We start from the raw sequence: 14,048 nt of genomic DNA, 5'->3' as shown, positions 1-14,048 counted from the left end.
TCTTGCTTTTTACACTTGTAGATATCTTTGGTGCAATAAAAGTGTGTTTTTTACTGTATTATACAATATATATTGCAAACAGAACATTAAAGCACACCTCACTTATACCAACTTTTGAACAAAATTGTTTTCACATTTAGACATCAGCAATAAGGACATATTGGTTCACTGCAAAAATGGCCTTACAAATTCAAGAAATAAACACTTACCTTTGGGAAAGGACCAGAAATAACACACCATCTCATCTGAACTCATCCACAGTTGTCTTGGAAACATAAATCGCACCAAATGAGAATGGCAAAGTCAACAGAATCATTAATTGTTTTCCTGCATAAGTGTAAATGTGGTTTGACAAAGACAATATGCTGCACTGCTGCAATGTTGTTGGTAAGCCCACCTGTAGGTAATGCCTCCTGAGCATCGAGAATCAGATGTGAAGCAATACATCGCAACCATCAATTTTCTGGATAAAACTCAAGTAAAGGTGTGGAGTGGAACACCCAATTACCGCTAACCACCTATTATCGCTGAAAAAAACAGCCATTGAATGCTCAATCAATTTATGATGTTCACATTCTTCATTCAACAAGTCACGTATGAGGTTCATGCAAGATGTGAAATACAGTACAGAAACCACATGTGATTAAACATGCACAGTAAATGTTGCGGTGTTAATTCAACACTTAAAAAGTTCAATTAAGTCCAAACGATGTCAAATCAACTCTCTAAGTGTTAAATGAACACTGCAGAATTTATTGTGTTGCATTACATCCATTTGTCATTCATGTTACCTTGTGCCATTTACAGTACATGGACACATGCCTCATGGAGAAGGGAGGGAGAGAAGGAGGTAGAGAGGGTGGGAGTCGATGTTTCTATGTCTATGTTTCTGTGTCTGAGAGTCAGGGCTTGACATTTAACGCTTTCCGACCACTGTGGCTAGTGGATTTCCAGAGTCACTAGCCATCCAGCTATTCTACTAGCCACAAATTTGATCTTTTTTATTGTGACGCTGTACATCTAACCTCAGAAGATGAGGTGCTTAAAGTGCATGAGTGCAAAGCTTTCTACATGGAAATAAAACAAATAGAAACTGAGAAACTACATTTTTTCTTGAACTTATACAAACAATTGAAACACAAGGCGCAAAGTGCAGAATATACGCTATTCTGATATGTCTTACCATAGAATAAGTTACCTGCCAAATTGGCTAGTGACACTGAAATTGTTACCAGCCACAGCCAAGTTTTACCAGCATTTGGCCGGTTGGCAGGTGCCAGTGTCAAGCCCTGCTGAGAGTGTGTGTAAGGTTGAGAGTGAGAGCGAGTGCATGGGAGTTCACTTTTGTGTTCGAGAAAGGAGAGAGCTGTGGGTGTTACTGTTGGAGACTCCAGCACCAATGACTTAAGAAAACGGCACAGACAGCCTCACACACATGCATGCCTAAAGGGCTCTCAGCTCTAACTTCACAAATACACACACACACACACACACACACACACACACACACACACACACACACACACACACACACACACACACACACACACACACACACACACACACACACACACACACACACACACACACACACACACACACACACAGTATGCTTAATCGCAGATGTGAAGAGCACACAGGCGGGAGAGACACATTCATGGACTGAGCTGGATTTGCAAAGGGAACTGTCTATTTTATGGCCATGGAAATCACATGCCAGGACGTTGAAAACAGACATTGCGTTATTCAAGACACCATCATCACCATCACTCTCACCAGCTTTGGACAACAAACCTGTCACAAGGTAAAGTTAACTACGTTTGCTTACTGTAAATTTAATGTGCTTGGTGGTGTGAAGATGCAAGCCAATCTAACATTTATTTCCAATGTTTATTAATGGGTTCTCTATGTTGTCTTTTTTTAGGACATACAGTAGTTGTCTGTGTTGCATTTTAGTCTAAGTATGCACATACACGTACTCAGCTGCAGTATACGGGCTATCCACCAGTGTCAGTCCAAAAACCTCTACTCAGATAACATCTGTAACATCCTATTTGCTGTACTTGTCAAAACATCTCTGTGTAGTCATGGGAACGCTATGTAAACAGGATTGCATAAAATCCTGACACTTCAAGCTCCGTTTCTATTCTAGCCTACTTATTGTGTGACTGGTTGCATGTCCTTACACACTACACTCAAGTGTGTCTAAGTCGGATATCGATCCACAAGGATTTTTAAAGACCAAGACTGATCATATGTCTGATGTGACAACCAGGTTTCCCTAAATTTGGTATGTCTTTGTTTACTCTGTCACCTTCTCGTCTTGTTTACTTGTTGATATTCTGTTTTTGTAAATTACTTTGGAACACAGTTACTATATGTAATGTAATGCAATGTGTACTGTATCAGCAGAAGGCATCTCAAAATGTTACCTCAACATTACATAGGCATCTTGAATTATAAGTTTCATAATATCATCAAATTGATACATTTGACAAAGACCATGTGCTGCTTTCACAGTCATGCATCATCACAGGTGGCCCTTACTGTAACAAGACAGATGGTGTTAATGTTGTGGACTCTGAACATCTGTTTCTTGGAGGGCTGATTGCATTCCTAGACACAGTCTTTTATTGTACTCATGCAGATACACCTTGTGTTTATGGGTGTGTGTGTGTGTGTGTGTGTGTGTGTGTGTGTGTGTGTGTGTGTGTGTGTGTGTGTGTGTGTGTGTGTGTGTGTGTGTGTGTGTGTGTGTGTGTGTGTGTGTGTGTGTGTGTGTGTGTGGATAGTGTTGCTCAATATGTGTTATTGTGTTTCTGTGCTGTTCTTTTTTCCTTTTTTAAACTATGTGTCAAGTTCATGATGTGTGTGTGCGTGTGTGCGTGTGTGCGTGCGTGTGTGCGTGCGTGCGTGCGTGCGTGTGTGCGTGCGTGTGTGCGTGCGTGCGTGCGTGCGTGTCCCTGTGCTTGGTCATGTTTGTGCATGCATGCTGCTGTGTAATGTCTGTGTGTTAACAGATGCCCATATGTTTCCATGTTCGGGCCCACTCCCCTGAGGATCTGTAAAGGCAGATCTAATGACCCAAGTTTCTCTCTGACACAATTATTTGCCGGTGAGTTCATCACTGAGGAATGTATTAGCACAGGCAGGAGACGGCAGAACACAAAGTGTAGTGTAGTGTAGTGTAGTGTAGCTCACTGATGGCTCTCTCCGGGCCGGTCAGGGCTGTACTCACGCAGTGCAGCCTGAGAGAGGGGAGGTGGGCGGAGGCAGGGGTGCCCACAGGGGGGAGACAAAGGGGACAGTTGTCCTGGGGCCCAGGGAGAGAGGGGGACCAGAATTGGGTCCTCATTACATTGTATCTATGGGGCTGGAGGGGCCCTTTCAGATGATTTTGTCCTGGGCCCGGCCAAAGCTGTCAGCGCCCCTGGGCACAGGATTATGGGAGTGATGTGAGGTGGCGAGAGGACTGTTGTGGTTGCAAGCAAGAGACAAAATTTGACAAATATGTAGGCGCAATGTGTGTCGTCAACATGTTTTCTTATGCAAACATCCAGTATGCATGGTAGGCCTACCATCTGTGACACACACACAGGATCAAAGGATGGGGAGGGTTGTTGATATTAAAGTTTTAGTGAGAGCGGGGCCATTGTGGGAGACTTTGTTTTACTTGAAGGAATTCCTCAAAGAACACTCATCTGGTTCTCTGAAGAACCTAAACGTTTTTAGAAGGATTCCAGAAGTTCATCAGAATGGCAACTGAGGGTTCTTTGATGAACCTTGTAATTTTTACAGTGTCAATACTAGTTTCATGAGCTTTGCATGTGTTGTGCAAAACATCTCCCCCCTCCTGGATGATTCAGCTTCTCCATCTGTCCCTGCTGAGAGATTCTTTGGCAAGGAGTGGAGTGGGAGAGACGTAATGCAGATGATTCCCCAGCATCGTGTCTCCTCTCTGAAGCACATGGTCTTTTATGAGTGTTGGTCTTCGCAGCCTGATGGCCTATTAAAAGTCCCATGAATAAGATCTCTCAATTTTAAACTTACCAGGACAGGGAAGGTACAATGCAATAACCAAAGCTGTTGTGAGTTCATGATGTCATATAGTGGACTCGATTATTTTTAGTTGGTAATGCAGTTAAAGTTATTCAAGGTGCCACATATGGACATTGGATCACACTTCCTGAGTGCAACTGTAAAATCCAATGTCAAAGGAATACTTGAAAGTCTTCTTGGCCATGGTAAATATTACTGGGAAAAAGGAAAAAAGCAACACCAGTGTAATTTTTTCACACTGGGTCTTTGCTGCAATGTCAGAATGTTCTGAAAACATCTCCCTCATGGCTGAGGGAGCTTCTCCATCTGTCCCTGCTGGGAGTTTCTTTGGCAAGAAGTAGACTGAGAGAGATGTAATGTTGATGATCTCCAAGCATATGGTCTTTTATGAGTGTTGGTCTTCTCAGCCTGATTCACTAACTGGCTTACACATTTTATTTGCTTTGAGGACTACGGTCACATACTTTCAAAAGTTTAGCAAAACCACACTTTACCCCAGCCACACTTTTCACTGGAATCTCATTGCAATTTCAGTTTTAGTTTAAAATCAGTTCATTGTCGCGTTGCACTCAGAGTTTGAAATGAATGCAACAAATGTGCAATTTGATTTTTGAATTGTGGAACGAACAAATGTATTGGCAACAAATTACATGATATACATTACATGGCATAACTTAGCCTACTTGTACATAGGCTACATACCAAGAATGCAGTGCAGATACCTTTGACATTACTTGCGCATCTACACTGATTTGTTCACCGAGTAAAATTCTTGAAGAACTGGGGGGAAATCCTTTCTACTCAAAGGTCAAAAGTCCAACGTAAGATTTCTCTTGTCTTCCTCAACCTTGTAGGGAAGAGAAGGGATAAAATAACATCCAAAGCTGTTGTGAGATTGGACCCGATTAGTTGTTATTAGTTACCTCATAAGTTAGTGATTAGTTAAAGGGACAGTTTGGTCAATTTCAACATGCAGTTGTAATGCTCACACTACCCTGGACTTGTCAGTGCCTGAGATTTTTTTTTCTTCTTCTTCAGCCGTTTCCGAGATCCTGGTCATTGTAATAGGGGCAGCTCTTTGTTTACATTTCAAAAAAAACATTTTTATTTATTCCCAAAAACATCCAAAAGGTTATAAAACATCAGCAGACAACTAGCAAACAGCAGTACCTTTTGGGAAAATATTAAGAGTTGGCCTATGTTTCATTTTTTAAAAATGTAAACAAACGCTGCCCCCATTAGAATTGCTCATATCTCGGAAAGGGCTGAGCCGAAAAATGTGGCATCACCAGGTACTGACAAGTCAAGGGTAGCGTGAGCAATACAACTGCATGTTGAAATTGACCAAACTGTCCCTTTAAGGTAGGGCAACGCATTTTTATAGTGAATACCTACAAAATTGTTTCACAATGGACTGTAATGCCAGAATGTCCTGAAATGCTCTGGGTCTTCATTTCACACTTGTGTAATGTCTCTTCCTCCTCCGCACAAGATAAGAAATGTTTTTCCTCTATTTTTGAACGAAGTGAATGAAAAATGTCAGTGAGAAGAGAAAGAGAGGGAGAAAAACATGCAATTTGAAACTTTGAATCACTCTCAATGTCTTCATAGAGGGAGTTGGTGAAATGCTTTAGAATTATGCTAATATAATTACCTTGCTTAACGAAATACTTTCAATGTGCCATGCTTTTTAATAAGATATTTCATTACACTTTTTTGTATTTGACATATTTGTCAGGCTAAGCAGCCAGTCACGCTGCCTCTAGCTCTCATATCAACCTGACACCATAAAACTATTATCATCTTGTCATGTCACCAGCATAGCAAATGTCTTACTAAAGAATCTCTGTAATTTTGCAGTAATGGTATGATGTCATATTACATTTTTGTACAAACATAGACTAAATGGTGTGCACTAATGAGGCTCCATAGTGCCTTGTCAGTAATATTACATTTTTGGTCATTTCTTTTAAAAAAAAAAATCTTTAATTATTTTTGTCTTTTAAACTTTATTATGGACAGGACAGTACGAGAGGTGGACAGGAAGCTAATGGGGAGAGAGACAGGGAGGGGTCGGCAAATGGCCCGGGCCGGGAATTGAACCCGGGTCAGCCGCATGGCAGGCGAGTGCCCCACCGGATGGCCACGGCAGGGCCACATTTTTGTGATTTCAATGGGCCAATGCGGTGTCTTGTCTACACCTACTAGCAGAGATAATAAGATTCTCCCTGTACTCTCTCTGGTACTAGGATGCGTAGACTTCATGGATACACAGAAGGCCTAATACAACATTCATGCCGCTTCATGTTGCAGGCCTGACGACAGTATGTGGCTGCTGGTGAGCTTGGTGTGCCTGTGCCAGTGCACGGCTGGCCAGCTGCTGGAGACCAGGCCAAGAGTGTCCACACCCCGCTACATCTGCAGCGTCCCTGGCTCACCTGGTTCGCCAGGTAAACCAGGCCCAGTGGGAGCACCAGGGGAGTCCGGCATCACCGGGATCCCGGGCAGAGACGGCAGGGACGGCAGGAGGGGAGAGAAGGGACAGAAGGGGGAAGTAGGTATGACATCCATGGACCTAAGTTATTGTTTAACCCCTTAGCACAGAGCCTTTGTTGTAACCTTACTGTTACCAAAATTCTATTGGTTACTTAAGGCTCTCAATAATGCCATAGCAATGAAAAAGTAGAGGGCTGGAGGGCTGCGGCGTTCAAGTGGTAAAACTGGTGGTGGTTAGAAGGTGCTCTTTGGCCAAGACGTAGAAAATATCAAAAAAAGGCAGGACGCCAAGGCACTCTTCTTAGATAAAACCGCTTTATTATAAAGGCTAGTTCATGTTTGAACTTAAATAATTAAAAATACTGCCACTGCCAACATGTTTCGGCCGCTACAGGGCCTTCATCAGGGCACAAGGTGAATCAAGCAGCAATCAAAAGTTTTCATTCTCCTACTCTGGTTAAAAATATTCCTTTTGGCCAATTCCAGAGACTACGAAGAATTTGCAATAATGATCAGGAGTTCAGTGTTAAAAGCAAAGAAATGTACGGCCGTTTCAAGGAAAGGGGCTATCCCCAAAAAACATTGGATTTGTCTCTTAGTAGAGCAACTTCCTTAGAGCGTCAGTCTCTACTTAAAAGAAAGCCTATGGTTACAAATAAAGAGAGAGTATACTCCACATGTTACAGTACTCAGGCTGAAGGAATACGAAGGATAATTAAAAGGAATTGGCACCTTTTCGAATGTGATGATCTGTTAAGTGATGTGTTTCAAGATCCCCCAGTGTTCTCTTTCAAAAGAGCTCCTACACTGGGTGATAAGTTAGTACACAGTCACCTCCCGGCGAGACGTTCCAAAACCTTTAGTGTCCAAGCAGTACAATTAAGTCACCCTGATCACACGAAACCACAAAAAAACATTTAATTAAGTTGCAAAACTTGAGTATGTTGTGACATTTTAAGGTGAGTGAATATTTACTAGTGTGCTCACACAACAAACCTACACAACAAAACATTTAATTTAATTGCAAAACTGAGAATTTTTTACATTTGAAATGCTCGCAGTGTGTTGCTTTCTATGTGGGAGGAAGGACAAACGCCGACTTTCAGGATAGACTTGCTGAGCATAGATTATGCTAAAGTTAAAAATCTTATGACTTTCGATGCCATGGATAAAACATTTTAAGGACATACATAATGATAAACTTGCAACTTTTTCTGCATTAGGTATTGATCATGTCCCCCTCTCTCCTAGGAGAGGAGACAGACAGAAGATGTTGAATCAGAAAGAGGGTCGCTGGATACATAGGCTCAATGCCATGCGTTTCCCTGGTCTTAATGACAATATAGACATGATATCTTTTCTTTGAACCATAGAGCTTTGTAATGTTTTTTCTTTTCAGTAATGGGATACTCTCTATGTATTTAACATTTTTAAGACTGCCACTGGCAGCTTTCTATTGTTGTGGTTGTTTGTATGTACCTTGCAGCTCTGCAGGAGCAGACTCCGCCTACGTCACCTTGAGTCAATCAGCTGTGTTTGATTAGTGTGTTTGAGACTCTTGTGTGATACACTGCTTGATTCACCTTGTGCCCTGATGAAGGCCCTGTAGCGGCCGAAACATGTCAGTGCAGTATTTTAGATTATTTAAGTTCAAACATGAACTAGCCTTTATAATAAAGCGGTTTTATCTAAGAAGAGTGCCTTGGCGTCCTGCCTTTTTTTGATTTTTTTTTTATGCCATAGCAATGTTGTTATGATGTAGTTGAGTATTTCCAGTAAATAGGGAGTAGGCCCAGCGGTGACCCCATCTGCAGTAAGAGGCTACAAAGAATCTATTCAAGACCTTGTTCATAAATACTATATGGATATTTTTGTAAATGCATCGGTTTTGGCCTCTTGTTTACATGTAAGTAGGTAAGTGAGTTTTATTTCTTACAAATATCAGTTTTAGGGAGCACCTTTCTCAATGTTTTCATTTGATCCACTTGCCATTTTGAATACATCCCTAGTTTTACTTTCAAGTAGAATCCATAACCTCTGGAATCCAGCACCTTTACTTTCAAACAACCTCAGGTAATAGAATGAAGATTTAGTGTAAAAATGGTAATGGGGTTATTTAAGGCCATATGAGTCTCCACATTGTGGCCAATTCTGGGCAGGTAGCATGTCTGCTTTTAAACCATCTTCCCTTACTGTATTATATCCACTTCAATTTGTTCCAATCCTGACCCTAATCCCTGCCTGGACAGGGCAGAAATCTCTACTTTCGTAACGCCAGTGCCAAGGCATTTCCATAGCCAGATACAGTATGACAACCAGGCTTTTTGCTGAACTGAAAGTTCAAACACAGTTCTGCTTTGTATAAACATCGCCAGGCCCAGCCCTATTCAGACAAATGCATTCGTACAAGCGGAAGATGTAATGTTTGGAATCCCATCTGGAACTTTTGACTGGCACCGTATGTAAGCCTTTATGTGAGGTCATTAATTTGTGTGCGCTGCCACAACACATCAAACTGACTATGGAAATAAATCATCACATACCCACATATCCCTCAAACACACACACACACACACACACGCATTCTATTCATACCTCCCATTCTCCATACATGCAAGAACATGCAGTTGATGGAAACAATACTATTACTTCATGTCCCGATAATGGTATGTGAATGTTGTGATGAACTTTTGAATGAGGGATGATGGAACACTTTTTTCCATATACTGTAAACATATTTTTTCTCTGGACATTATATACACCCAACCCAACTGTCATATTGACACATACCTACTGCCACATCATTTCAAAGTTCAGTACCTGAAACTGAAACTGAAAAAAGTATAAGTTGTCCCTCTACCCAGTCAACCTTGTATTGTGATGGGGGTTGATGTTCTCATCTGTTGTTTTTTGTGTTCCGGCAGGGGTAAAGGGAAAAGTCGGCCCAACGGGTAGACTAGGGGAGCGAGGCGAGCGAGGTCCACAGGGAAAGAGAGGCCAAGGCGGGGACGGCGGCGAGCCGGGGCCCCTGGGCCCCCACGGCCCCCTGGGCGAGAAGGGGGACAAGGGCCGGAGGGGCCCGCCGGGCAGCCCTGGCATCTGCAAGTGCGGCAGCCTGGTGCCCAAGTCGGCCTTCTCCGTTGGCATCACCAGTAGCTTCCCGGCCGAGAAGACACCCATCAAGTTCAACAAGGTGCTCTTCAACGAGGGCGACCATTACAACCCGCAGACGGGCAAGTTTATCTGCGCCTACCCGGGTGTCTATTACTTCTCCTATGACATCACGCTGGCCGACAAGCACTTGGCCATCGGCCTGGTGCAGAACGGTGAGTACCGCATCAAAACCTTTGATGCCAACACGGGGAACCATGACGTGGCGTCTGGCTCCACCGTCATGTACCTCAACCCGGAGGATGAGGTGTGGCTGGAGATCTTCTACAAGGACCAGAACGGGCTATTCTCCGATCCCGGCTGGGCCGACAGCCTGTTCTCCGGGTTCCTGCTCTACGCCGACACGAACTACTTGGACACTCTGTCGGAGGATTATGCGTAGTGTTGTGGCGTAGTGTAGATCTCACCACTCATAGAACCGAAATGCAGCTCATGGGGAAACTGTTCATAGTAATCTGATGCATTACCATGTGCTCACCTTTGCAAAATCTCCAAAGACTGCACTGACAATAATTTGCTGCACCACAGGCCGACACAGTACTTTCTGCGTCAACCAAATAATTTGAATCATCTACCCTCTGTACATCCAAGCTTCATGTAAAGAATTATTTATTCATTTGATAAACCATATTATGAAAAAAAGACAGAATGAAATCTTTATACTGTATATATGAAGATGATTTATTTTGTGTTTTGTATGTTGTTGATTATTATGAGTATTATAGATGTGTACATATACAGTACATTAACAGTACATTTGTAGTGCACTACAGTTCGGGTGAAGACTCATTTTGTAATAAAAGTATATTTACTGTACCTCTCAAAAGTTTTCTCTTGAATCTTTCATTACGCATAATTGTTTTTGTAGTAGGCCGAGGCCTTGTATTATTTCATTGTCCCATTGGAGCAGTTGGACTTTTAGCCCATTTGCAATCAAACACGACAACAAACCCTCAGCTACTTATCTCACTGTTGCCACACCAGCAAAACCAAAGGAGCATTTCCAAATACTCTCGCATCTGTTTCTCAATCCCTATTTGGTAGGTCACAGCGAGCTCACAGGACACTGCCATGCAGGATGTGGGTGAGTGCTAAGGATTAATGGAGCAGTATGAAATCCTGTGGAACAGACTGAGAATGGGACATTCACAGTTTATGATTATGATTAAATGATAACATGCATGCACATGCAAAGGAGAGGGAGGGCATCATGGATAATTAACTCTGCACAATGCATTGATTATTGTGTGTGCGCGTGTGTGCACTATGCATGAACCAAACTTCAAGGGAATCCTCTGTCAGGGCCATGATGTGTGGGTGCTTAGCTCTCTCTCTCTCTCTCTGTGTAAAAAGAGGCAGGGAGGGAAAAAAGACCTGGATTTTATTGCCGTCAACTCTGGGTGGGTGTTTGGCCTTCTCTTTGTGGGAAAATGAGAGTCTGCCAATATGTTCAGCTTTCTGGCAAGAAGTAGCTACATAGCCTATTTCCACAGAGAAAAGCCATTGGTGTTCTTGTCTCTATATAAATAAGCTAATGAATTATTATGCGTTTTGAAGTCATTACGTAATTTCCATGAGTAAAATCACATGTCTTATGAAATAATTTGATTGTGATTAATTGCATTTTCACAACAATAATCACCTATTGAACTGAATGGGTTCTTTTTTTTAACACATGCTCAGTGTGCACCAATGAAATTTATTCAGATGAAGTCAGAACAAGAAGATATACAAACACTTTTCAGTTACATAGAAAAAAGTACACCATACATGTGTGCAGAAACAATTTACACAACTAACTGACAAACTTTCAGAGCACAAAAATGAGCAGCAGATTAGTATAAGGAGTTGTAGGATCTGAGCAGCACTATTTTTAAAACTAATGCAAGAAATAAGAATATATTACAAACATATACAAATCAGCCCACTTGAAAGAAAATCCTGCACACAGACCATTCCACCGCTCTCTCCAAAACACAATGTCTCAGTACCAGACCTTCAAGGTCTAAAACTGGAACGCTGCTCGTTCAAGAAAATCTCCTACACACCTGAAAACTGATGTGTGTGAGTAAATCACAAGTTAAGTCCAGTAAGCCCTCTTCCTGTCAAGGGACTTTGGTGTGTGTGTGTGTGTGTGTGTGTGTGTGTGTGTGTGTGTGTGTGTGTGTGTGTGTGTGTGTGTGTGTGTGTGTGTGTGTGTATCTTGTCATGACTTTGCTCAGCTAGGCCCTGTATAGCCTCCTCATGTTTGCTTGCTGCACCAGGTACTTGCTGCCGGAGGGGATGAGGAAGAACCCGCAGAGACTCTCAGGAAATCACTAAAGGCCCAGAGACAGAGGAGGAAGAAGATGGTATGTGTTCATGGTAGTTAATGAGTGGCACAATTGCACACACAGCAATCCATTTATGTATAGCCTACATTTACAACACGTCATATCATAATTCAAAAGTTAAGAGGTTTATAGATGCTATCTCAACTAAATTTACTCAACTATCTCAACTAAAGTCTATTTCAGTGTGTCTGTTTAATAGATGCATAAAGTTATGTCTAACTGATATAGTAAAACTTTTTTTTACTATCTTTCAAACAAAGTTTGATCTTTTACCTGCCATGTATGTTTCGATGGTATAGCTAAGTTTTACTATAACAGTTAGACATGTCATGATGAACGTCATACATCTATTTCAGTCTGTGTCAGATGGCGCATTAAGTACAAAATGTGCTAATGTTTGTTTAACCCCTTAAAGGATAACGCCAGCCAATTTCAACATGCAGTTGTAATGCTCACACTACCATGGACTTGTCAGTACCTGAGATTTTTTTTTCCAGTCTTTTCCGAGATCCTGGTAATTGTAATGGGGGCAGGTGTTTGTTTACATTTAAAAAAAAAACAATTTTATTTATTCCCAAAAACATCCAAAATCAACAGACAACTAGCACACGGTGATACCTTTTGGGAAAATATTTGGAGTAGGCCTTTAAGACTTTTTAAAATGTAAACAAAGGCTGCCCCCATTAGAATAGCTCTTGGAAAGGACTGTGCAAGAAAATGCAGCATCACCGGGTACTGACAAGTCAAGGGTAGCGTGAGCAATACAATAGCACCATTTCACCATTTCATAGAGCTACTAGTTCTAGAGACCTTCAAGCTCTAAAACTGAAACGCTGCTCGTTCAAGAAAACAGCTAAATGGAATGCAGGATTCTTTTTTTTTACAATTGTCTGATTAGATCTCCTACCCACCTGCCAGCTGATGTGTGTGTGTGTGTGTGTGTGTGTGTGTGTGTGTGTGTGTGTGTGTGTGTGTGTGTGTGTGTGTGTGTGTGTGTGTGTGTGTGTGTGTGTGTGTAACTCACAAGTTAAACATGTACAAATGCTTACCCACCGTGAGTACACACCTAAAGGCAGGGCCTCTTGGCCTGTAGTGACTGCTGTTCTTTGAGGGGTTCCCTCTTGCGAGACAAGTCCTTTGGGTCAGCAGCCTTTTCTGCAGATTTCACTTGACCATCATTTTTCTGGACGGCGTGTTTCTCAGTCCAGCTTTTGGCTTTCTCCAGATAGACCTGCTTGTTGTACTTGAATTCAGACGAGATGTCAGCCATGAGGGGGTCATCTGGGTTGGGCTCAGCCATGAGCAGCTGAATGGAGGTGAGAACTGTAGAGATGTTCAGAGACGGTCTCCAGGCTCCCTTGGGTGGTAGTTTGAGTGCGTCCAGGCAAATGCGTCCTGCGTTGTCAATGTTAGGGTGATAGATTGGAGTCAGGAAGCGCATTTTGGGTGGTTCAAAAGGATACCTTTCAGGTATTTTGATCTCCAGACTGAACACACCTCCTTCGTATGGCGTGTTGGCACCTCCAACAATCAGAGCTTGAAGATCATCAATTCGGTCATCCGACTGCCAACAAGATATTCCCGATGGTGGCTCGGTCGAGAGCATTTGTAGTTCACGTTTCAGGCGAGTAGTCCTCTGCATGTTCAGCTTCAAAGTAAAGGAGTTGCACAAAATACGCTGGCTAGGCTATGTGGTCTTCGTCTTGGATGTGAAACTAGCAAGGCACGCAAACTAGAGCTAGTCAACTCGACTCTCAAAACGGCATGCAGCGCTGAACACAGGTCTTTTAGCCCAAGTTTCCGATTAAGAAGATAGGTACCAATAACATAAGTCTGAACTCTGAACACAATTTAAGTTTTCACTTCACAAAACCTCTGACCACGGGTCATTAGCCTACCAGTTTCGAATCTCCCCGCGCTCAGTGTGCGCGCGACCTCTCCGCCAAGCTCCCCGTCTACGTCATTGACTGACACCTACCTTCTTCAATG

General features: G+C 42.4%; 2 protein-coding genes across 5 annotated transcripts; one reads left to right on the top strand and one right to left on the bottom strand.

Moving 5' to 3' along the window:
- Window positions 1-1,592: 1,592 nt before the first annotated feature.
- Window positions 1,593-11,340, top strand: LOC134451370 (complement C1q tumor necrosis factor-related protein 7). Its single transcript, XM_063201794.1, has 3 exons — window positions 1,593-1,804; window positions 6,373-6,617; window positions 9,480-11,340. Exons 2-3 carry the CDS (start codon window positions 6,386-6,388, stop codon window positions 10,106-10,108), a joined length of 861 nt encoding a protein of 286 aa, XP_063057864.1. The 5' UTR covers window positions 1,593-1,804; window positions 6,373-6,385; the 3' UTR covers window positions 10,109-11,340.
- Window positions 11,341-11,405: 65 nt separating this feature from the next.
- On the bottom strand, window positions 11,406-14,028 carry ube2t (ubiquitin-conjugating enzyme E2T (putative)). Of its 4 annotated transcripts, none has more exons than XM_063201792.1 (2): window positions 13,084-14,028; window positions 11,406-12,044 (listed from the first exon to the last, which is right to left on the bottom strand). In XM_063201792.1, exon 1 carries the CDS (start codon window positions 13,699-13,701, stop codon window positions 13,126-13,128), a length of 576 nt encoding a protein of 191 aa, XP_063057862.1. In that variant the 5' UTR covers window positions 13,702-14,028; the 3' UTR covers window positions 11,406-12,044; window positions 13,084-13,125. The 4 variants fall into 4 exon arrangements, with proteins under 4 accessions (XP_063057862.1, XP_063057863.1, XP_063057861.1 ...); XM_063201793.1 differs by having other exon boundaries at window positions 13,109-14,028; XM_063201791.1 differs by having other exon boundaries at window positions 13,113-14,028.
- Window positions 14,029-14,048: the final 20 nt, after the last annotated feature.

Source organism: Engraulis encrasicolus, chromosome 6 (assembly GCF_034702125.1).
Source record: "Engraulis encrasicolus isolate BLACKSEA-1 chromosome 6, IST_EnEncr_1.0, whole genome shotgun sequence".
Lineage (NCBI taxonomy): Eukaryota > Metazoa > Chordata > Actinopteri > Clupeiformes > Engraulidae > Engraulis > Engraulis encrasicolus.
The sequence above is the reverse complement of the archived record's forward strand: the minus strand, read 5'-3'. Positions and strand labels throughout refer to the sequence as shown.

Coding starts and splice junctions, on each gene's coding strand:
- LOC134451370 (XM_063201794.1), top strand. CDS start 6,386: ATGTGGCTGCTGGTGAGCTTGGTGTGCCTGTGCCAGTGCACGGCTGGC. Junction 6,618..9,479: donor GGGACAGAAGGGGGAAGTAG/GTATGACATCCA, acceptor GTGTTCCGGCAG/GGGTAAAGGGAAAAGTCGGC.
- ube2t (XM_063201792.1), bottom strand. CDS start 13,701: ATGCAGAGGACTACTCGCCTGAAACGTGAACTACAAATGCTCTCGACC.